Genomic DNA, 25,831 nt, shown 5'->3' on the forward strand with positions numbered 1-25,831 from the left:
CATTCACCCTCATCTATAGATTAATTTAATCCTTACAACAACTCAATAACAGAATGACTATCATTGTACCCATTTTATAGGTGAGGAAAATGGGAAATAGAAAGAAAGGAGGTGGTAACTCAACCTAAAATAACACAAACACAGCTGGAAGTGGCCGACCTAGACTTTGAACTGAGGTAGTCAGCCTCTAGAGACTGCTCTCCTCTATTCTGCCTCTCCAAGACTAGTAAAGATCCCTGGGCATTTTCTTGGAGGGATGGAAGGCCAGGCTGATGGTCCCTGCAAGCCCAGACCTGGAGTTCCTCAAAGCTACAACCCCAGGATTCATGAGCCTCGTAGTACTCCCTGTGTCACCTGTCACTGCCCACCTTCTCCCATAGCCTCTAATCTTGGATTGTTGATACTGGTCACACCAGAACAGATGTGGCTGCAATCTGAGATAAGCCTCCACTCTGCTAGACTTGAGATGTAGCCATATTATAGCTCAGGGAGCAGCTACTGTGGATAGAAGACAAGGCAGGAGCCAGGCAGGCAATTCCCTTCCTCAGAGCTACCTATGCTCTCATCTAAGAGCCCTGAAACTAACTCCTTAGATATGATACTCCAGAACTTGCCAGCCAACCCAGTTCAGTATCCAATTCCAACTTCTGTCTCGGGTGCCTAATATGGCATGGCTGAATCATCAATATATAATCTGTACAGTAATTCCTCACTTACCATCATCAATAGGTTCTTAGAAACTGCAGCTTTAATCAAAATGACATACTATGTGCTGTAGGAACTTAACTCTTGTTTATATAAATTAGCTGATGGTAAAATTGGTTTCATCATACTGTATGTCATTTTGCTTAAAGTAGCAGTTTCCAAGAACCTATCTATCAACAATGTTAAGTGAAGATTTACTGTACTCGTGCACTTTTTGTAGCAGATTTGGTCCCAGTGTTTATTCTGGGTGTGGGGAGAGCCAAGAGGTGGCTATGTCAAGTGGGCAAGAGGAGATGGGGGGTCTCTCAACCAAGAATTCTACTCTTGAGAGGCATTTTCCACCCAGACATTTCCACTGAATGCTGACATTCTTTCTAGAAAAGATGCTGAATCCAATATTGAATGATGTTCTGATATCCTAGAGTTGTAGAAAGTAAAAATCATGTTCTCTAAAATTCCCAGAGTATTCCCCTAGAATTCAGTGTCTCACATTTACCCCAGCTAGCTTTTTTCAATATTGTTTTCCATTAATTTGTGGCCAATAGTTTGATAGTCTGTATAACTGCCTATTCAAGAATGTATCAGCAGTTCTTGCCTAATTTTCAATGTTCACCTTACTCTGATATTCCCCTTTCATTCCCTGACAGCACCAGCACTTCACAGCAACACAGAAATGCCCCTGGCCAGGTCCTCCTCCCTCTGCCTTGCGGGCTCTCTTGCTCTCATACTCACGATCTTTCTTCACATCTATTTTTAGTTTTCCTGGCTCAAGCTTCTTCAGGCCACCGAAACACAACCCTCACTCTTTCTCTCTCTCTGGCATTCATGCTGCTCATAGGAGCCCCCCAAGTAAAAATTGCTTCAGAAACAATGCTTTAGTGCTCCTTCCTCAAGAAAACGTATGGCTTCAGGATCATAGCTCAGCTTTTGAGATGGATATAAGCTGGATGACCTTCTGACGGGCTTTAAACTTTGAACTGAATGTGGACATTTTTCTTTCAGATGGCAGAATCACTCTAACTTCCCCTTTGCAGTTGCTTCCTTTCCTTGAAGGTAGCTGTATCTTGTTTTCTTGAAAAAAAACCTTTTCCTTCCAAAGTTGCCTGCCATGCCGACCGTCATTAGCGCGTCTGTGGCCCCACGGACAGAGGCTGAGCCCAGGTCCCCAGGGCCTGGTCCTCACCCAGCCCAGAGCAATACCATCGAGGCTGGGGGTGGAAACCCCAGTGGCATCTATTCAGCCATCATCAGCCGTAATTTTCCTATTATTGGAGTGAAAGAGAAGACATTTGAGCAGCTTCACAAGAAATGTCTAGAAAAGAAAGTTCTTTATGTGGATCCTGAGTTCCCACCGGATGAAACGTCTCTCTTTTATAGCCAGAAGTTCCCCATCCAGTTCGTCTGGAAGAGACCTCCGGTGAGTAGCTCCTGGGTACTGGTTGGGTTTTTTTCCCCCACAGAGAAGTCCTCCCACTCAGCACCTCCTGCAGCTCAGCTGCTCACAGGAGTGCTGGGGGAAGGATCCTGGCAGCAGATCTGCTGGGCCCTGTCCTCCAGTGTGAAGCAGGGAGGGGAGGAACAAGTCTCAGATAGTCACCAAATCTCAGCAAAATCCACGTGGAGAGTGGGGCAGGCAGGGCTGATTCTCATTCTCTAGCTCGCTCCTGCTTTCTTTCGGGGAAAAAAAAAATCTTGCTTTTTATAAAACTGATTGGAACTGAGTTTAATTCATCCTGTAAAAATAAATATTTCTTTCCCAGAACAAATTCCAGATCTGTACTCTCTGTTGAAATATCTTGCATCTTTATAAGAGTCCTTTCCTTTAATTTATTGGGCTAAAATCAGGATGCTATTCTCCAGTTTGTCAATGGTCATGTCTTTCTGAAACACAGCAGCCCAAGAAACAGGAGAGTGGCAGAAAAAACTACTTTATCATGAATAAAATGTTAGGATTAGAGGGAGAGACCTAGCCATCGTTTTTGTCCATATACCTCACCTCACAGATGAAATCAAGGCACACCAGAGTGAAATATATCCAGTGAGCACATGACAGAGCCCAGATTAAAACCCCTTCTCTCTTAGGGAACTCTTCCAGCCTCTGGGTTTCATTTATAGTGATCTACCAGAAGGAAAATCATATTCCCCTGGCTCCCTTCTCTGATCATGCCTCCAGTATACTCTCATTCTTAATTCAAGAAATATTGATTGAGCGTCTTATAGTGCCAGACCCTTAGCAAGCCACAGAGGAGACAGCAGTGAATAAGGAAGACAAAAACTCCTGCGCTCTTGCAGCCTGGGGTCCTGAAAGGGAAGGCGGGCATTGAACGAGAGTGATGACTGTTAGCAGCAGACCATGTTCAGGGTGCTGTGGGACCATGGGGCAGTGAGAGCTAACCTAGACTAGGGAGAGAAACCCTCCCCAAGGAAATGATGTTAGGCTCAGACCCAGAGCTATTCCTTAGCCATGTGTCTTTATTAACCTGAGATGGAATACCCAACCCTGAGTGTTCCACAGGGGCTCTTTTCCTCTCCTGACTGGTGCCTGCTAAGGTCCATGATTGCCATCAAGGCCCTCAGTTTAAAAGATAATGCTGCAAAAGACTTCATTCTCCAGTCCAGTCACTGCCTTGCTACCAGAGTACTTGGGCATATTACTCCCCTGCTGAAATATCTTCCATTGATATTCCCTCCCACCATCTGCCTTCAGGACAAATCCAGGCAGCCCTTCCCAGGTGGCCCCTGCCTACCTGTCCAGGCTCATCTTCACCCTCTTTCCCCTGGATCCTGACACACCAACATTGCTGAGATGTTCAGCTACTCCATTGTTCCAAGTCTTCTCAAACCTCAAGGCCTTTGCTCATTCTGTCTGCTTGTTTATCTGATTTGCTCTTCCTCACTCTCTCTCTAAAACTCTGCTCAGGTGTGTCGCTTCCTTCAAGGTTTCTCATGTCTGTTGCCCTCTCTCTAAGAGACTGTTTCTGTTCATCTTTGGGCCCCCTTACCCAGCACAGGCCAGGCCCACAGAGCAGGTGAATGAAAACACACATCTGAGGGTACTGGCCACCAAGACAGGACAGCCCTGTGTTCCAAGGTGGACGTTCCTAAAAGCCCTTTCTCATATTATAGCGGGGAGGGGAGACCAAAAATCTTTAAATACTATTTTTAGTGAAATCATTGGTGAACTTGAGTTTTAAAGCTAGATTTAAAATTAATAAAAATGTTTTAAGAGCCTATTATTCTCTAGACACTAGATTGGTCCTGAAACTTATACTGTCAGTGTCAGTGTATGGAACAAAGGGCATCAGAAGACCTGAATATTCCAAATTGTGCTCCCACCACCACTTCCACCAACAACAAAGATCCTGAATTTTCTGTTGTTTGAGTTACTGAAGGACCAGACAGCAAAGACCACTCTCGGATAAAATGCCCATATGTTCCTTGGGGTTAAGTTTGGATGAACACTGCCAATGGGGTTCGTTAGCATAAATTAGATATATGGAATCAGAGATGGAGTCAGTATTGGAAGGCACCTCAGAGATATGGTCCACACCCTCACTTTACAGGTCCAGTCCCTACAGATTAAGGTCCAGAAAGGGCAAATGACTTATTTATAGTCACACAACTAGTTGTTCCAAGTTAAGGGAAATTGAAAAACTGAAATGACTCCAGAACTTTCCAAAATATAAAGCAACTTCTTGGAGACAACTATTTTCCATGAACTTCCTTGGATATGGTGACCTTTGCCAGGCCTGAGCAGTCTGAAAAGGAGACTGTGTCTTATGATGACAAGCACCAGGCAAGTGAATCGAGGCCTTCCTGCTTTTACTACCTAAGGCGCAGAATCTCTAAAAAACAATTTGAATTTTGCTTTGACAGTGGAGTGTTATCTATTACAATTACAATGATGATGATGACAATGATAAAGGGAGAATTATTCATGGCCAATTATAATCCTAGTTAAAATAACAAACTATACTTTCAGCCTTTCCCTCTTAAAAGAAAAAGACTCTGGCCACCTGTCCCCAGCACACCCATAATCTCGTCTCATGGACTTACCAGTTCTACCTCGCTACCCTTTCTCCTGCATTAGGGAGCATCCTGCATTGAGTTTCCAGGCCAAACAATCTGATTCCTCTAGCCTTTCCTTATATGATCTATTTCTAGGATCAGAAAGCACACAAACTATACAACACTTCCCAATTGTTAAGCCAGGTTTGCTTAATGACAGATCCCTGGGTTTCTAGGACAGGACTTCTGGGAGGCTCAATACAGTGCCCAATACACTGGGGATGGGATCTTGGTGGGGGGAACATGTTTCATTCCATGCGATGGATGCTTTTTTTTTTTTTTTTTTTTTTTTTGAGACAGAGTCTCACTTTGTTGTCCAGGCTAGAGTGAGTGCCGTGGCATCAGCCTAGCTCACAGCAACCTCAAACTCCTGGGCTCGAGTGATCCTTCTGCCTCAGCCTCCCGAGTAGCTGGGACTACAGGCATGTGCCACTATGCCCGGCTAATTTTTTATATATATATATATCAGTTGGCCAATTAATTTCTTTCTGTTTATAGTAGAGACAGGGTCTCACTCTTGCTCAGGCTGGTTTTGAACTCCTGACCTTGAGCAATCCGCCCGCCTGGGCCTCCCAAGAGCTAGGATTACAGGCGTGAGCCACAGCGCCCGGCCTGCAATGGATGCTTTATCGCACAGCATTCCTGGCCTTGCTCCTCCCCTTGGTGGGTTTATAAAGAGAACTCTACCTGAGAAGCCCAGCCCTGTCTTCCTTCTTTCCCTTGGAAGCAAGCTACCTGCAAGAAGCATGACTTCTGCTCTCTGCTCCTCCTTGCAGCAAGTCTTCCAGAGGCAGGCCCATGGGGAGTCGTGCAGGCCTTCTGTGCCACCTGGGACTATGTGGTTAATAGTAAAGATAATAGCTAATCTTGACTGAGAACCTGCCTCTCGCCAATAACTATTCTAAGTGCTTCCTGTAATTCACTTAATCTTCACAACAACCCTGTAAGGTAATTACTGTTTTTGTCCCACTTTAGAAAGGGGGAAACTGAGTCTCAGATAAATATTAATAAGTTGCTCCAGGTCTCCCAGTTAGTAAGTATAAAGCTGGGATTTGAGCCCAGGCAATCTGTCGCCAGAGTCCTAACTCTTAGCAATGAAATTTATCTAATTCTGGGATTTAGATGTCAATATCAGCTTCTATCAACAATAAATGTGGCATTTTGGACTCCCGCCTGCCTTACACTTTTGTCTTACTCTTCCACTGGTTCAAAACTCAGGCATAGAAATGAGGTGTCCTTTATTGAGCCCCCTCAAGCAACAACAGGCATTAAGTGACATCCCAGGGGTTGACCGCTGGAAGCAGCAGCCTCTGGGGGATGGAGATGCAATGGCACAGTGGCTGAGAGCCCAGGCTCTCGGGTCAATCCTCCCTCATTCCAGTCCTGGCCCTGCTACTTAACACCTGGGCAATCTTGGTCACATATTTACCCTCTCTTTGCCACACATTCTCCACCTAAAACTGGGGAATAGTCATAATAGAACAACCCATCTCGTAATTAAATGAGGGTTAAATGAGTAAACGCATGGTGAAGGCTTAAGCCCAGCACATGCGAGAGTGCTCATAAGCAAAGACTCATCTTAGCACCTCCTATATTTGGTTGCACTGTCTCTTAAAAGAGGCAACATCCTAAACATTTTTCCAACTTAATTTCTATCTATGACAAATCAAGATATTAACCATGGCGATGTATTTGAATACTTCATGCCCGATCTAAAGGAATCTGTCCAAACAAATGCGAGGACATGTGTGTGAACACTCCTCTCACAGGCAGGGGACTGCCTGTCCTTTAGGACAATTCCAGTCATCTACATTAAATATAAAATGTGTGTTTGGTGGTGAAAATGTGGATGTAGCACAGAGATAGCAAGGTGACTGCACAAAGAGGGATCACACTTGGCTGGTAGACTTGGCAATTCGCTCAGTGACTACCTGTAAAGACCCACTGAGATCAAGAAGGTGAGCAAATGCTTCTATTTTCCAATCTGCATTTGCCTCGCCCATGCCAGGTTAAGAACTTCTCATGCTATTTATCTCTGCTTTCTCTCAATCACTCCCCAAATCAGGGCAACCAAGGTTTCTGTTGCTTTTGGAGGGATGAGAAATGAGGCTCCAGTTGCAAGGCCTGTAATGAAGTTGGTGCCTTGTCCCCTGCTCACCCTTGGTAACTCAGGATCCCAGAATTGCTCCACAGTGACCCAAAAGGCACAAGGAAATTCTCCCTGGGGGAGTAGCCTCTCCCTTCTTGGTGCCTCTGCCACTTCCAGTTGGGGTCCCTCCAATAAATAAGTTGACTCACATCCTCTTTTGGTGTAGGGTGCATAGATTCTCCACAGAGGACTATGTGCGGTGCTGACCCACACACTCAGCTCAGCTGGCTAAGGGCCCCAATAGTAGACACTTGCAATAATGATGTTCCTGAGCCTCCTTCTGCCTCTGGTCCTAGGTAGAGTCATCTTTCTATAAATTCCATCTTCTTCTAGACCCACGCTAACCTGGAACCTGGAGAAGGAAGGGTCCACCTTCTGTAGGAGCTGGATTAAACCAGACTTCAGGTTAAACTTCATGGACATGGCCTCAGTGACTCTTGGCTCTGCTGGGAGAGGTTGTTTGGGCCTCCAGTTCATAGCCCAGTATTGAAGTTAAAAGTGCATCATTGATGTACAGCCACCTCCAACTTATCCCCCAGCTCTTTCCCTAGGAAATCTGTTCTCCCTTTCTCCGCTATCCTCCAGGCTCCTACTGGGACCCTGTACTTTCCCTTTGAAATTTTCTGCTCAGCTCTCTTTTGGCTACTGGGAGTTGGGAGAGCTTTCCACCTTCCCACTGATCCATAGATCCAGTGCCTTCTCATTTGCTGGTGGTGACTGGACCTTCAGCCAGGGGCTGCCTCACCTACCTCTTACTCTCAAGTTCTGTCACCATCCCTCCATCTTTTCAGGGACCCTTCTTTTACTGGTTCAGAGCTGGGTCTCTGCTTCACCCACATTTCTCTGGTGTTTACCTTCCCTCCTGTCTGCTATTATTACTATTGATATACCCACATCCAGCCGTGCTCTGCCCAGCAGTCTAACCTCACTCTTAACCCGCTCTTCTTCACTCCTTGGGCCAGCTTGTTCCCTCTGCCAACACCTGGGCCTGAGGAGGCCTCTTTCCCAAACAGACAGCAGCCACCCTTAATACTCCAAACAGGTGACTTTATTCCTTATATTCTCATACCCGGGAATCTCTTGAGCTAGACTCTTTTTAAGACTAGGTTCTAGGTAAGTTTCCTAAGCTGCAATTCATCATGTACCATATTTCCCAAAGTCTAGGGGATTTTGATGCTAGTACTTTCTTAATCATATCAGAGGGTGTCCAGAAGGTCATGACCACCACCCAGCTGAAGGCAATTAAAGGAAGCTTTCTAATGCAAGATGCATCCCAATTTCAGACATGTGAGAGAAATTCAGAAATGTGAGGGAAAATATGAACAATGAGCAGAACAAGCATATTAGAATGGAAAAATAAGACAAAGGGCCCTTTCCAGCTTGACTCACAATTCTACCATCCCCATCCCACTCCTCTTCCCAGACTATTTCTTTCTTCCATGCTCCTATAAGCATGGGTCCAATCACACCAGATGGTTTTTGCTGCTTTCTATATGATCTGGTCTCTTGCCCCTTCCCAAGGTCCGTCGAGAAAAAAACCAGCTTCTCTCTTGTGCCAAGGCTATTACACCAGGGGAAAAAATATGACATTCTTCAGGTTAGTTTTTGTTAGTGCTACAGAATTATCTTCGAAACTCTACAGGTGTAGCCAAATGTGCTTACTCTCTGGCTCTTTAACATGTCAGAGACTTCTCCTCTCAAGAGGAAAACCTGTAAGAAAAAAATTAGAAGGATTCTTGTAATTACATTAACTCCACAGTGACAGAAAAGATTCTTATAATTACAGAAAAATACTTTCTCTCTCGAAGTGAACATGATTGTTTTCTAGGAGGAAAAAAAGAAAAAAGTCTGCTGGTTTACTTTAACAAAGGGAGGAGAGCTAGAACCGAAACCAAAGTAGGGCGGTGGAAGAAGCAAGGCAGACAGCCACCCACCCAGCGTGCTTCCTCTCGTGAACTGACCCTTATACGGAGTTCTTTACTGGGGAACTTGTGAAACGCCTGAGGCAAGTAACATTTTGGTAGAGGCTAGAGTTTCCTAACTTGGTTTATACAGGAGACTGAGCCAACACACCCGGAAGTCCAAGTGTGGAAAGCGCAGGCGTGTGGAAAGCACGGAGTGTGGACAGAGAAGAATACAAAAGAGAACTGCCAGGAACGGAACCCACAGAACCCTGGCGGGGCTAGGGGGGCTCTGCCCTCTTGGAGACTACAAAGTGGAGGTTCAAGACATGTTTACTTTACACCTGTTGACTACAACATTAAAAAAAAAAAAAAAAAAAAAAAAGACACGTTTACCTAAATCTCCAAGGATGCCTGAGGCCCCAGCTAACCCTGGGGAACCTTCTATTTAAGAGGAGCTGACACTTGCTTTACCATTTTTCACCCAGCCCTCAAGTTTAATCACCATCACAAGTTATAGAAGTGTATTATGTAACCCAGAACACCAGGAATATAGTATAAAAATTGCTATTTTAAAAACTCCTTATAAAAAACAAACAAACAAACAAAAAACTCCTTATAGATCATAGGACTGAAAATGTTTGGGAGCTACTCCTTCCAGGCACTCCAAGTAGATGGCTTTCTTTCCTGATGTGAAGGTTTTGAAGAGAAAAGGACATTCCCATCTCCTTCAATAACCTACAGCTCACAATTTTCACAATCTGAAAGTTTATCCTTATTTCTAACCAGAATTCTTCCAAGTGCAAGTATAGCATGTTATATCTGGCTCTGACCCAGAAGACAGTGATAATAGAGTCTGCTGGTTTCCTCTGTATAGTAATCCTCCCTATTCTTGAATAATGCCATTCCTCCTTTTGCTGCTTCAGACCAGATAGTCACAAAGCCCATCTAACTTTACCCCAGTGTATGACTTTTCCAACACTGATGATGTTAATTCTATGATCCACATATAGTCAATCCTTATTACTCATGGATTCCATATTTGCAAATTTGCCTACTAAAATTTGTTTGTAACCCCAAAATCAGTACTTGAGGCCCATATGTGGTCATTTGTGGGCATGTGCAGAGCTGTGAAAACTTCAAGTCACCCTATACCATGTTCCCAGCCAAAGTTGAGCAAGGCGACATTCTGATTCATTTGACGTGAATGACCCGATTAATCTATGATAGTTTCCTTGTTTTCTGGCCATAACAAAATGTCCCAGGCCCATCTTGTACATTTCTTGCCCAAGACCTGGAATGAATCATTTCTTTAAGGAACCTGGCTCCTTTTGGTCTGAAAAGGAGTGAAAGAAAGGGGGTAAGACTGGGAGGACAGTTGACCACTGACTCCCTAGGACTCAGCACTTAGCCATCACATCAGCACTTTCAAGTTGGAAGCTTTCTGCCAATGCCAAAAGGTCTCTTGCCCTAATGACCTCTTCCATGTGCCCCACTGCCTCTAACCTAATACTACCTCCTGTGTATCTTCCCAGCCCGGGGTCACTTGACCTGTGTTACATGTGCCCCACTGCCTCTAACCTAATACTACCTCCTGTGTATCTTCCCAGCCCGGGGTCACTTAACCTGTGTTACATGTGCCCCACTGCCTCTAACCTAATACTACCTCCTGTGTATCTTCCCAGCCCGGGGTCACTTGACCTGTGTTACTCAACTCTGCAAAAAAGGAATCCTAGGTTGGCACAATACAAAAGTTACTTCATGCCAGGGTGAGATGAGAAAGTGGGGGTCAAAATATAGAAAAACCTGTGTGCAGGGAGCCTTCTGTTCCTAGGGTGTAGGGCCTAGTTGCTGCTTCTCCCAGGAAAATTATTTTATCTTTCCAATGAAGCTGGCTTGGCAAGAGGTCTGCCTGGGATCAGTTTGAGAGTGTCACCTTCTGTCAGACAGTTTAGAAAGAACTGGGGTCACTGTCCTAGCCACAAAGAGGAAGAACTGGGAACACTGTACAGAGTGGTTAAGACAGCTAGATTTAGAACCGAACAGACTGAACCCTGGCTCGGCCACTAGCAGGTCACGTACACTTTCTAAGTTTCACTTTTCTCTTCTGTGCTGGGGATAAGGCTAGTCTCATCACATGGCTGTTCTGAGGTGGCATTCCTGAAGTCCTAGCAGGGCTCAAAGCAAGGCAACAACTACTATTAGCACAGGCCACAAAGGGCAGGAGCACAACACAGTGATGAAGAGCACAGGCTTCGAAGACAGACAAACCTGACTCGAATTCCAGATCCACCACTTATCAATGTGACCTCAGGAAAGTTACAGACCATTCCTAGGTCTCAGTTTCCTCATCTGTGAAAAGAAAATGAAAATTCTTACTTTTTGTAGAGTTGTAAGGATTAAATGATATACTGTACATAACATGCTTAGCACGATGAGTCAATAAATAGTGATAATGATCATTAAAAGGCAAGATGAGGTACCCGATAGAAAGCCAGCCTTCCCACTACTCAACAGAGAATCATGACAGTGCCATAGGTCAAAGTGACAATTCTATAAATAACTTTTAGGACTGTCTCCAGTTATATTACACAAGATAGCAGCTCCTCCTGAGGGTCATGATGGAGACAGAGCTCTAGACATTTGTGGTGAACAAGCTGAAATGATTCAGCAGTATAATGCTGAAAATGGGAGGAGCAGGGACAGAAATGGCCAAGAAATATGAGAAAAGATGTATTTCCCTGATTATGAATAAGGCAAAGCATCTTTTTTGGCCATTCACATATTTCTTGATCACTTGTTATTTCTCTGTCCATGAAATACTTGTTAATGTCTTTTGCTTATTTTTTTATTGCGTCATCTTTTTCAATTTAAATTATAGGCATTCTTTATACATCCTGAATACTAATCCTTTATTGGCTAGATGTGTTGCAAATATCTTCTCTCACCTTTTGGCTTGCCTTTTCACTGTCTTTTTTTTTTTTTTTTAAGTTTTACTATGTTCATTTTATATCATGATTTCATCCTTATTAAGTTGATACAATTTGGGGAAATATATATTCCCTTCCCTTTTTTGTTGCATGTGTGTCAGCCACTGTCTTAACAAATTAGAAATTGTGAATTAATTCTTAATTTATTAATTTTTCCTTTATGGTTAGTGTTTTTTGTGTTCTGTTAAAGTTTTTTCTAAACCAAGGTCATTCTTCTTTATCATTTAGAAGCCTTATTTTTCTGCCTTTATGTTTGACAGAAATTAATTTCAAAAATTAGTTTCATAATTTTATTTTAAAATTTTTGTTAAAATATCTAGAAATTATTTTTGTATATGATATAAGATAAGGATCACATTTTGGTGTTTTTTTCCATATGGATATTCTAAGATCCCAGCACAACTTACTAAAAAGACAATCCTTTTCCATTGTTCTACAATGCCACTTTTAAAATAAATCAACTGTCTATATATGTGTGGGTCTGTTTTTGTACTCTCTATTCTGTTCCGTTGGCTTATTTGTCTATCTTTGTACCAGTGCCACACTTTGTGCCAATAAGTCTTGACATCCAGTAGAACAAATCCTCCTCCCAACTTGTTTCTCTTGTTCAATGTTGTTTTGGCTACATCTGGCTCTTTTTGCCTTTCCATTTACATTTTAGAATCAGGATGCTCAGTTCCACAAAAAGTCCTGTTGGTATTTTATTGGGGTTGCACTGAATCAATATGGGAAGAATACACATCTTGACAATATTGAGTCTTCCTATCCATGGAGAAGAGATGTTTCTCCATTTAGACAGGTCTTTGATGTCTTTGAATCAAGTTTTTGTAATTTTCTCAATGAAGTCTTGAATACCTTTTGTCAGATTTATTCCTAGGCATCTTTTTTTGTTGTTTTTACTTTTGTAAATGGCATTTTTCTTACAATTGTACTCAATTTCTCTGCTATAAACATGCATTTGACCCTTATTTTGTATGTAAGATATTTGCTAAACTCAGTAATTCTAATAATTTGATTATAGATCCCAAGTTCTTCACCTGTAGATTCTTTGTTCTTTCTCTATGTTTCTATACAGATAGATAATTTACACATAATGACAGGCAGCCTAATTCTTGTTTAATTGTACTGACTAAACCCTTTGGCATAACGTTAATAGTAAAGGAAATAACAGGCATCTTCATTTGGTTCCCAATTTAAAAGGGAATATTTTTAATATTTCACTGCTGGATAGATTTGTAGATACTACTTACCATAAAGCAAGTCCCCCTCTATTCCTGCTTTGATAAGAGTTTATTTTAAAATCATAAATGGTTATTAAAGTTTATAAAATACTTTTTTAGCATTTGTTGAGAAAAATCATGTGATTTTCTTCCTTGAAACAGTTAGTATGCAAAATTATGTTAATAGCACTTTCCAGTGTTGACCCCTTGCATTCTTAGAATATACACACTTAGACTATATTATCTTTTTCACACATCACTAAATTTTGGTTTGCTAATCCTTTATTTAGGTTTCTGCATCTGTGCTCATTAGTGAGACTGTATTATTATATCCCTTTCTTCTGCTGTCCAATTTCAATGTCAAGGTGATACTAGCCTCATAAAATAAGTGAGGAACGTTCCTTCTTCTATTCTCTGAAAGAGACTGTGTAAGATGGAAACTAAATGTTCCTTAAATATTTGGTAGAATTTTGCCAATGTTTTCTTGAAAGGAAGATTTTTATCTACTAATACAACGTCTTTAATAATCATGGGGTCATTTGAAATTGTTTTTCTTCTTGAATAGGTGGTAACTTTATTTTTCTAGGAATTTGTAGTGACTATCTCTAAGAAAGCCTCTTTTTCTTTGCTTTAAAATCAGTTTTGTCGAATATTAATGTAATTACATAAACTTTTGGGGCATGTTTTGTGTGATACATATTTTTCTCATTCTTTTACTTTCACCATTTCTATGTTCTACTGTGTTGGATTGTTTCTTATAAAGTGCTTATAGCTTATTTAAAAAGTACAAACTGAACAGCTTTTGTCTTTAACTGGAGATTTTAGTCTATTTACATTGATTATGAGTATTAATATATTTTGGATTTATTTCTATCATCTTAACCACATATTTTCTGTTTGTGTTGCTTTTTTTTTTTTTTTTTTTTTTTTTGAGACAGAGTCTCACTTTGTTGCCCAGGCTAGAGTGAGTGCCGTGGCGTCAGCCTGGCTCACAGCAACCTCAATCTCCAGGGCTCAGCGATCCTACTGCCTCAGCCTCCTGAGTAGCTGGGACTACAGGCATGCGCCACCATGCCCGGCTAATTTTTTGTATATATATTTTTAGTTGGTCAATTAATTTATTTCTATTTTTGGTAGAGACGGGGTCTCGCTCAGGCTGGTTTCGAACTCCTGACCTTGAGCAATCCGCCCACCTCGGCCTCCCAAAGTGCTAGAATTACAGGCGTGAGCCACAACGCCCGGCCTTGTGTTGCTTTTTAAATGCTCCTTGTTTTTTCTCTCTACCCTTCTTTTAAATTCAGTGTGTTTTCTCTCATTCTTTTTTTTTTCCTACTAATTTGGAAGTTATAGATTATTTCTTTTCCCAGTGGTTGCTCCCAAAATGTTAACATACATATTTATCTTAACAAAGTCTGAAATTAATCAATAATTTTATCTTTCTCTTAAACAAAATAGGGATCATAATAGGACACTTTAAGTATTTCTCTCCTAACTAATATGCCACTGTTGCTCAGAATTTTAGCTCCATCTTGATTTTTCAACCTTAAAAATGAGAAATTAGGCCAGGTACCATGGTTCATGCCTATAATCCTAGCACTTTGGACAGTCAAGGTGGGAGAATAGCTTGAGGCCAGGAGTTTGAGACCAGCCTGGGCAACACAGTGAGACTTTGTCTATGTATAAACTGAATAAAATAAAACTATTTCTTAAAAGAACTGACTTCAAAAATTATTTTGAGCTATTTTAGTATCCTGTAATGCTAAAGTCATGGTTTCAAACTTTAGAGGACATAAAAATCTCCTGGTGTGCCTATTCAAAATGCAGAGTCCCAGGCCCCTACAGAAAGTATCTGAATCCTCAGGTCTGGGATGGGCCTTGGGAATCTGCCTTTTAAACTGGCATCCCAGGTGGTTCTGATGCACATAGTTCAAAGACCACACGTTGAGAAACACAGAGTAGACAAAGGCCAGTGGGCACCAACGAGCAGACAGGGAGCCTGGGTATCCTCCTAGTGGGCAAGCTCCAGGCCTGAGCCCCCACCCACTTCAGCTCCCTCCACATTACAGCTGCCCACTTAAGCACAGAGAAATGTTGAAAAATCTGGGCTTTCTTGTGAATGTAATTTCTACACACCTTTGTCTACCTTCCCCATCCACCACATTCTTTGCCCGGAAGGTCCTGAATTTGTACAATGGATGTCTGTCCACCACCAGTGGGACCTATTCCAACAGGGACTTTCATCTGAGGTCAAGTTACCTACCCTCTGGGTCCTTCTCACAGATTAGAGTCCCTAAATGGCTAGTCAAGGTCCTCGGCAGGGAGGGGGCAGGGATATCAGGAGTATGAAGGCCTCATTACCTTCAGACAATGGCTTGGAGCAGATTGCTCCTATGCGTTCAGCAGCCTGTGTAAGATTAGTGCATATAGCATGTTTAGAAGGCCCCATGCTATATCCCATTGACCGCCAGTGCAAAGGCATGAATGCCTTTTGCTGAGGTAGTGTAAGCCTCTCTGGAACTGTAGTTTCACTTTTTAAAGAAAGAATCCCAGCAAGGCAGATGAAGGTGCCCTAAAGGTTCACAGGCCTGGTCCTGAAGCTGTCCCTGGTACTCTCTCTTCCCTCCCTGGCTCCCTCTCATGGTGTTGCCCCTAGACTGTGGGCTCGGGGGCCTCCAGCCAAAGCTGCTGACTCTGAGCAGGGCCTTTCTCTGGGCTGTGTTCATTTGCATCGTGCTGCTGAGGGTGGAGGAGCTATATAGGCTCCAGGCCATTCACAGGAGGATTAGGCCTGGGCGGAGGGCGCAGTGGGAAAGAGGAAGCAGAGAAGGCCCAGCTCCACTCCCTGAGCCATCACCATGCCCTACCTGCTGCCAGCATTCTTCTGTGACCGTGTGATCCGAGAGCGGGATAGGAGAAATGGAGAGGGCACCATCACACAGCCCCTCAAGTTTGAGGGACAGGATTTTGTCCTTCTTAAACAAAGGTGTCTGGCTCAGAAATGCCTCTTTGAAGATCGTGTGTTCCCAGCAGGTGTTCAGGCCCTGGGCTCCCATGAGCTGAGCCAGAAAACCAAGATGAAGGCCATCACGTGGAAAAGGCCAAAGGTAGGAATGGGAAGCACTGGGCTTCAGCAGCCAGTCCTTGGAGAACAAGAAGTGAAGCCGCCCAGAGCCTGAGGCCATGGATCCCCCAAGCAAGCGGCTTATCAAGGTTCTCCTTTTATCCCTGTATCCCCAAAATATCTTCCTGCTTCCTCCTGAAACTGGAGATGTTATTTTCTACTCCTGAACTAGAAATTATTATAATATTTTGTAGGTCCTTGAAATTATATATATTTCTAAGAGAGCTAATGCATTGATTTAAACCCCTAGTAAGATAGTAAGACTATGAGTTATAACCAATTATCATATCTCATCCTGAGTGCAGGTGTTTGGGGGTTGAGAGAGTAGAGTGGTTAAGAATACTAAGGCTCAGTTTCAGGGACAGTTCCATGGAAAGTAGTGAATGGTAGAGAAATGGAGAGCTGGAGACTTGCCTTCTTAACCTTGCACCTAAGGCTGGCTCATTAACGAGGAGTCACTTCTGTTTAAACATAAATGTCTGTGCTGACCAGGCAGGCTCCTTACAAAGTGAAGCAGTTTGCCCCAAGCTACCTTATAAGGCAACTGAGGAGCCCATTTGTATCAGCATGAATAGGCCAAAGTGCTTGGGGTGTGTGAGACAAGGCCTTTCTTCCTACCCGTAACCCCAAAAGTGTTCACTGCATTTAGGGCAGGCGAGAACTCTCTAAACCAGTGGGCTCTGAGGCAGGTGCATGCATCCCAGTGGATCTGCAAGATGATCCATTGGCATATACCCTGCACCCAGTTTTCCCTATTATTATCTTTCATTAGTATGATACATTTGTTACATTTCATTTACCAATATTGGTATATTATTATTAACTGAAGCCTATGCTTTATTCAGATTTCCTTAGTTTTTAACTAATACCATTTTTCTGTTCTAAGATCCCATGAAGATTCAACATTATGTTTAGTAGACATGTCTCCTTAGCCCCCTCTTGGCTGTGACAATCTCACAGACTTTCCTAGCTTTTGATAGGGAAATCTCACAATTTTTAAAAGTACTAGTCAGTTATTTTGTAAAATGTTCCCCAGTTGGCATTTGTCTGCTGTTTTCCTCCTTACTGGCTTATGGGTTTTGGGGGAGGAAGACCACAGAGGTGGAGTGTCATTTTCATCACATTATATATCAAGGTACAGACTATACACACGCTTTATTATTGTTGATGTTGATCTTGATATCCCAGCTGAAGTAGTGTTCATCGGGTTTCTCTACTGTAAAGTTACTTTTTCTCCCTTTTCCAAAGGATACTCTTTGGAAGCAAGGCATTAAGTGTAAACACATTCTTAAGGAATGGGAAGTTATGCTCTCCCTTCCCCACCTTGAGGGCAAAGTATCTACATAAATTAGTGGAAATAATTTTTCATGGAAGCTTTGTCTATTCTCCCTACTGATGTATTCAACCACTTATTTATATCAAAATGGACTCATGAATATTTATTTTTTACTTTGTGTTAATTGTTCCAGCTTTAGTCATTGGGAGATCTCAGTTGGCTCCTATGCCTATTTAACATACCCCTATTGCTGTGAGGTTTTTTTCCCTCGAGCATTTTTTTACTTTCTGGCACTACAAGATGCTCCAGGCTCATAATGTATGTCTTTTGCCCCAATCCTAATGTCAGTCATTTCTCCAAGAAGCACTGGTTCCTTTTATTGGAAAATTGTATTAGAAACCAAGGTCTGGTTGATAGGTGTGCTCATCAACCCGATGAGCTCCCACTCCTCTTAGCTGATAGAGAAAGGAGATATGTGTGTATGTATTAACCCATGTATATGTACATATCTATAAATATTTCTATGTACAACCATCTCACATATCAATAAATATTTTTATATACCATCTGTATCTATATGAAGGTAAACATGAGTTCATACTGACTTATACATATTACCCTGCTTTATTGGTGTGTTAATATAAATAGAATCTTTTAAAATTTCAAATTCCAATTGTTCATTGCTGGTATAAAAGAAAACAGTTGACTTTTATATACTAACCTTGAATCCTGCAACTGAACTATGTTCACTTATTAGTTCCTGGTGAGTTTTTTGTCATTTGTTTGGAATTTTTGATATAGACAATCATGTCATCTGTGAATAAAGACAGTTCATTTCTTTGTTTCCAATCTTTATATCTTTCATTTCCTTTTCTTATCTTATTGCATTAGCTAGCTAAAACTTCCTGTATGATGTTGAATAGCAGTGGTAAAAGGGAACATCTTGCCTTGTTGCTGATCTTAGGGGGAAAGCATCTAGTTTGTCACCATTAAGCATGAAGTTAGCTTTTATTCTTATCAAAGTGGATGTTCTTTACCAAGATGAAGAAGTTCTCTATTCCTAGTCAGTTGAGAGTTTTTTAAATCATGAACAGGTGTTGAATTTTGTCAAGTGCTTTTTCTGCATCAATTGATATGATTATATGATTTTTCTTCTTAGCCTGTTGATGTGGTAGATTACATTGATTTTTGAATGTTGAATCAGCCTTGCATACCTGGAATAAATCCCATTTGGTCATGGTGTATAATTCCATATATAATTTGTTATATATTTGAGTTGCTAATCTTTCTTGAGGATTTTGCTTCTATGTTCATAAGAAATACTGGTCTGTAGTTTTCCTTTCTTGTAATAACTTTTTCTGCCTTAGCTATTAGGGTAGTGATGGCCTAATACAATGAGTTAGGAAGTGTTCCCTCTATTTCTTCCTTGTATATCTGGTAGAAATCACCAATGAAACCATTGAGTGTGATGTTTTCTTTTTTTGGAGGGTTATTAATCATTGACTCAATATCTTTGATAGGTATAGCACTATTCAGATTATATCCTTCTCCTTGTGTGAGTTTTGGTAGTTTGTATTTTTCAAGAAATTGGCCCCTTTCATGTAAATTACCAAATTTGCGGGCATGGAGCTTTTCATAGTATTTCTTTATTATTCTTTTAATATTCATGACATCAGTAGTGATAACTTCACCTTTGTTTTTGATATTAGTAATTTGTGTTTTCTCTTCCTTTTCTTCTTGTTTAGCTTGGCTAGAGGGTTATCAATTTTATTGGTCTTTCCAAAGAACCATTTTTATTTTCATTGGATTTATATTATTTTCTTGTTTTTTATTTCATTGATTTTTGCTTTAATTTTTTATTATTTCTTTTCTTCTGCTTGCTTTAGACTTAAATTTTTCTTCTCTAGTGTCCTAAGATTTTAGATTTTATTTCTTTTCTAACATATGCATTTAATAATATTAATTTCCCATTAAGCACTGCTTTTGATGCATCCCACAAATTTTGATGTTATACTTTTTTTTCATTTAGTTCAAAATATTTTTTAACTTCTTTTGAAATTTCTTCTTTGACTCATATGTTATCTAGAAATGTGTTATTTAATTTCCAAATATGTTTGGATTTTTCAACTTTCTTGTTTGTTATTGATCTCCAGTATTATTCCAGTGTGGTTGGAGAACATACTTTGTATGATTTTTATTATTTCAAATTTGTTAAGGTGTATTTTATGGCCCAGATGTGGTCTGTTTTAGTGACTTGTTACATATAAATTTGAAAAAACTGTTTATTGTGCTGTTGTTAGATGAAATAGTCTATTAATGTCAATTCAATCAAGTTGGTTGATAGTGTTGTTTAGGTCAATGATATCCTTACTGATTTTCTGCCTGCTCAATCTATAATTACTGAAAGAAGGATGTTGACATCTCCAACTATAATACTAGATTTGTCTATTTCTCCTGTCAGTTCTCACTTTTTGCCTCATATATTTTTGCATTCTATTGTTAGGTGCATATGATTGTATGTTTTTTTTGAAGATTGACCTTTATATCATTATATGATGCCTCTCCTTATCTCTCATAATTTTTTTGGTTCCAAAGTCTGCTCTGTCTGAAATTAATGTAACTACTCTAGCTTTATTTTGATTAGTGTTAGCATGATATATCCTTCTCTATCTATGAGTCCTTATATTTAAAGTGGGTTTCCGGTAGATAACATATAGTTGCGTCTTATTTTTATCCATTCTCACAATCTCTAACTTTTAATTGGTGTATTTAGACCATTCACATGTAAATGATTATGATATAGTTAGATTAGTATCTACCATATTTGTAACTGTTTTTTATTTGTTGCATTTGTTCTTTGTCCCCTTGCTTTTATGGCTTCTTTGGTTTCACTGAATGTTTTATATGATTCCATTTTATCTCTTCTCTTGGTATATCAATTATACTATTTTTTTTTCAATTTTAGTGGTCATGGTAGAGTTTCAAATATACATTTACACCTGATCTAAGTCCACCTTCAAATAGCCCTATACCATTTCATACATAGTCTAGGTACCTTATAACAGAATATATTACCAATTCCTTCCTCCCTTTGCTTATAACATTTCTGTCATACATTTCACTTATCTATATGCTATAATTGCCCAACACGTTGTTTTTATTATTACTTTTAACAAAGGTACCTTTTAGTTTAAGAATAAGTAAACTAAAGATTTTTATTTTACCTTCATTTATTTATTCTCCAATATTCTTCCTTTCTTTATATGGGTCCAAATTTCTGGCCTATATCATTTTTCTCCTCTCTGAAGAACTTCTTTTAACATTTCTTGCAAGGTTAATCTGCTGATAATAAATTTCCTCAACTTTTTTTTTTTATCAAGCTGCAGAATAAAAATATTGATAATATCACTACCAAAATAATTGCTGAAAATAGTTTTTTTATATGTTCTCTTCTTTCTCCTTCCATTAAAAATAGTTTTAAATAGTTGTGTATTGCCTAAACAATATAGGCAATATGTTACCTACCTTATGTTCTCCCTTTAACCATCATTTAGTTTTAATTCTACAAGTAACTATACATTAAATACTTACCCTCAGTTCTTATGTTGATGTCCTTCTAATCTTTCTGGTTGTCTGAAACTTATTTTCTAGTAGATTCCTTAGGAAGAGCTCATGGGAATAATATGAATTCTTACATATTGAAAACAGTTTGTCCACACCTTTTATAATTGAAAGGAAGTTATGCTGTATATAAATTCTTGGTTCACGTTTTCTTTCCTTGAGGATCTTAAATATATTGCTCCAATTTCCTCTTGCATAACACATTGCTGCTGAAAAGTCTGGCAATAAGCTAATGTTTTCCTTTTATAAGACATTTGTTCTTTTCCCCTTAGATGCTGAAAGAATTTTTTTCTTTCTTTTAAGCCCAGTAATTTTCTAGAATATATCTTCATGTTGGTCATTCTGGATTGATATTCTCAGTATTTTGTTTGCTCTTTCAATATGTAGTATCAAATATATTCTTTTATTTTGGGAAATATTTTTTTGAATTATAGTTTTCAATATTTGTTCTGTTCCTTTGCTTTCTTTCTTCAGAGAACTCCCCCACCCATTATCTGTATATTGAGTCTGTTTTGCCTTACTTGTCATTTTCTCTTGAATCCTATTTATCTTTCTTAATTACTTTTTTTCTTTTTATAATTTTCCTTCTTCATACCTTCTGCTTCTCTTCAGGTATTATTTGTTGTGTTCATTTGCTCTTGTGTTCTTGTTTGCTCGTGTGTTCCTTCATGTTTAGTGTTCATTTCTAAGATGATTCTTTCTTTTATTTCTAAGCCTTTCTTGAGTTTTGTCACCTTATTTCCTAGTTTTTCAAATTCTTATTTATGTTATTTTTCATGACTTATACAAGTTTAAAATATTTTTAGCTTATTTTGAAATAACTGGCTACGGTTTTCATCTGCTTAGTGGGCGTATCTTAGTCAGGCTTTTACTGACTATAAAAATGTCATCTGCTTTTCATTCTCTTTATTCTTCTCAAAATTCTTTTTAATGCTCATATTGTACCGTACTTGGCCAGAAGGAACCTCTTCAGATTGGCTTCTGTATCCTTTTGACACAACCCAGAAGAATTTGATCATTACCTTGCTCTCTGAGAAAAGTCCCCTAGGCTCATTTCTTGCTTCATATGTTGAACTGGCTATTTCCTCAATGTGCTCTGGTTTGTTTTAGTCAGAAATAGTGTTTAAAGACAATCTGGCCAGGCATGGTGGCTCAGGCCTATAATCCCAGCACTTTGGGAGGCCAAGGCAAGAGGATAACTTGAGGCCAGGAGTTCAAGACCAGCCTGGGCAGCATAGCAATACTTTTGTCTCTACAAAAAATTGTTAAAAATTTGGCCAGGCGCAGTGGCTCACACCTGTAATCCTAGCACTCTGGGAGGCTGAGGCGGGCAGACTGCTTGAGGTCAGGAGTTCGAAACCAGCCTGAGCAAGAACGAGACCCCATCTCTACTATAAATAGAAAGAAATTAATTGGCCAACTAATATATATAGAAAAAATTAGCCAGGCATGGTGGTGCATGCCTATAGTCCCAGCTACTCAGGAGGCTGAGGCAGCAGGATTGCTTGAGCCCAGGAGTTGAGGAGTTTGAGGTTGCTGTGAGCTAGGCTGACGAGACGGCACTCACTGTAGCCTGGGCAACAAAGCAAGACTCTGACTCAAAAAAAAAAAAAAGAAAGAAAAATTAGCTAGGCATGATGATGTGTGCCTCCTAGCTACTCAGGAGGTTGAGGTGGTAGGATCACTTGAGCCTAGGAATTCGAGGCTGCAATGAGCTATGATTGCACTGCTGCACTCCAGCCTGAGTGACAGAGCAAGACTCTGTATCAAAAAATAAAGAAAGAAAGATGGCAATCTGGATGTTATGTTCTCTTTATTACTAGGTTGTTATTGCTTTTATTATTTTTTTTAGTGCATACAGGTAGGAAATGGATTTTTAGAGAGACAAAAATAAACCATGAGTTGTACTTATATATGCAATTCAACTTTAACATTGCAGGGCTATTATTTTAGTTATTTGACTTTATAATTTTATATATTGTCTTTTACACTAAAAAAAGCTTGGTTCTTAACAACATTAACATAAGTTCTTATTTGCTACAGTATACATGTCAAAGTTTTAAAATAATATTATTATTTCTTATGATTCATATATCTATATGGTTTGGGGTGTGTCCTTAGGATATATTCCAAAAATTTGAACAGCCAGAATGTTATATTTTAAGTCACTTGAAATAATTATTTTGGTGTGTGCCACCAACTTGATAGGCAGTTAGGTTCCTTTGCTTCTGTTTGCTTTCAGGTTTTACAGATTGCTTTTTAAAAATATTTTTTATTGGCCGGGCGCGGTGGCTCACGCCTGTAATCCTAGCTCTCTGGGAGGCCGAGGCGGGAGGATTGCTCGAGGTCAGGAGTTCGAAACCAGCCTGAGCAAGAGCGAGACCCCATCTCTACTATAAATAGAAAGAAATTAATTGGCCAAATAATATATATAGAAAAAATTAGCCGGGCATGGTGGCGCATGCCTGTAGTCCCAGCCACTTGGGAGGCTGAAGCGGAAGGATTGCTTGAGCCCGGGAGTTTGAGGTTGCTGTGAGCTAGGCTGATGCCACGGCACTCATACTAGCCTAGGCAACAAAGCGAGACTCTGTCTCAAAAAAAAAAAAAAGAAAAATATTTTTTATTTAATTTTGGCTTTTAATTATGTAAAACTTTTCATAGTTCCTACGTCAAAAGTATTTTTAAACAGTTATATTCCATCCCTATTTCCACCACCTTATTCCTTCCCTCCCCAAATAGATAACCTTATAAACATTTTTTTGGTGTTGGTTTATCCTTCCATTGCAGAGTTTCAGATGGGAATCACACTATGGTGTGGTATAAGCAAGACTTTCCATTTGGAAGGAAGGATAGATCCCTGAGTGCCGGAGCTTCCTCTCACTTGGGTACATTGAGTTGTCGTGACTGAGAGGGGAAGAGGGAGAGAGAGAGATCTCTCTCTCACACAGGCACACGCACTGTGTCACAAGAATAGCAAGGCTTCTTGAAGCTGTGAAGAATGGTATTAAAATCAAAACACTGAATCAATGATTATTTTAAATTTTAAAAAGTTTAAAAAACAAAGCCTGAGACACATCCAAACAGAAACAAGAGCACCCTCTATTGGCCTCTGCTGGTCTGCACATCATCTGTCGTACCTGGACTTGAAAGGCCAGCGCCACAGGTGCTGCACTGGGCAGACAGCTGGAGGGTCGAGCACCCTCCAACAGACGAGAGGCTGTGAAGCTCACACCGCATTGACTCTCTGCTTCCCAGCATTCAGTCCTGTGGACTCTGAGACATATACTGACTAAATATCTGTGCTGCCATATCTGGGGGAGAAAGATCCTTATTTTCCTTCCAGCAACTTTTCTCCTGGTATAGAAAAAGCAAAGGCCATGCTTTCTGCCGTCACCTTGCCAAAGCTGTGACAGGAACAATACTGCCCTAACTCTTAAGGGACATCTTTACTCAGATAGTATATAGTGTGGGGAGCAGTATGGGACAGTGTGAAAAGGAAGCATGCTTCTGGCTTCTACCACTTACTAGCTGTGTGTCCTAAGAAATGGACACATTTCTTAGCCTCTCTGAGCCTCAGTTTTCTTATCTGAAAAAATAAGAATGATAGCATCCAATGCACGGAGCTGTTTTGAGAGGCATGTGTAAAGCTCCTGATACGGGGTACCAATGGAACTCAGTACATAATAGCTACTATTATTATTATGACCTGGTCATTTGCTTTTTGTTTTGCAGGAAATTTGTGAGAATCCCCGATTTATCATTGGTGGAGCCAACAGAACTGACATCTGTCAAGGAGATCTAGGTAGGAAAGTCCCTCAGGTCATATCCTGTCAGATGATTAGGGGGTGATTAAAAAGTGTGAGCCCTTTCCAGGAGATAAAGAGACAAAAATCTGTTCTTGCTTGAATGAATTTTTGGAAGATTTTTTTATCACAGTTACTTTATGCCCGTTTGCCTGTGTGCTGGTGATTGCTTTGCTTCCTCCCACAGTTCTCACTGGCACTTTGCCTGTGCCACCAGAGGTGCGCCGCATTCTGTAGCCTCCCTTCCAGAGTCTCAAGGACACTCACATACCCCACTCAGCATGACTAAAGCCCTGCTTTTAACTGTATCCGTCTTTTTTAGAAGACAGCTCCCTGGCTGTGTATGAAGCGTGCCCCTTGAGCACGCAGACTCTATATGCACACAGAGTGAATGCATCACCAAAAAGAGCACTCGGGACTGAACTCTTTCTAAATTGCCCCAGCACAGCTCCCTGTAAAAGGAGTCCTTCAGCAAATATGGTCATTGCCAGGTGGATGAGCACCCAATTCTCTGTGTGGTTGGGTTGCTTGGCTGTTCTATCCAACCCTCCTCTCCCTCAGCCTCTTGCTTAGGAAGTGCTATCTTTAGCATGGACTATGGGCAAGCACCATGAAGTAAAATTGGAGACAATACCAACAGCCACCTTACAAAATTTGAGAGAAAAGGGCACTCAAGACTGGATGGAAGGAACTTGGCTTCAGAAGGAGAGGCTAAGGAGAAATCAGTGGCCAGGGCATGGTGGCTCATGCTTCTAATCCTAGCACTCTGGGAGGCTGAGGCGGGAGGATCGCTTGAGGCCAGGGGTTGGAGACCAGCCTGAGCAAGAGCGAGACCCTGTCTCTACTAAAAATAGAAAAATTAGTCAGGCGTGGTGTGCACCTGTAGTCCCAGTCCTAGCCTGGGCAACAGAGCAAGACTCTGTCTCGAAAAAAAAAAAAAAAAAAAAAAGAGAGAGAGAGGTCAGATATCTGGGTTC

General features: G+C 40.6%; 1 protein-coding gene across 3 annotated transcripts in view; it reads left to right on the forward strand.

Moving 5' to 3' along the window:
• The first annotated feature begins 1,458 nt into the window (after positions 1-1,458).
• Positions 1,459-25,831, forward strand: part of CAPN3 (calpain 3) — a 50,186-nt gene continuing 25,813 nt past the window's right edge. For all 3 annotated transcript variants that reach the window (XM_012766526.3, XM_012766529.3, XM_012766531.3), the window contains exons 1-2: positions 1,459-2,122; positions 24,784-24,853. In XM_012766526.3, the coding sequence (XP_012621980.1) occupies positions 1,814-2,122; positions 24,784-24,853 (379 nt within the window). In that variant the 5' untranslated portion in view covers positions 1,459-1,813. The remainder of the gene's footprint in view (positions 2,123-24,783; positions 24,854-25,831) is intronic.

Source organism: Microcebus murinus, chromosome 6, assembly GCF_040939455.1.
Source record: "Microcebus murinus isolate Inina chromosome 6, M.murinus_Inina_mat1.0, whole genome shotgun sequence".
NCBI lineage: Eukaryota > Metazoa > Chordata > Mammalia > Primates > Cheirogaleidae > Microcebus > Microcebus murinus.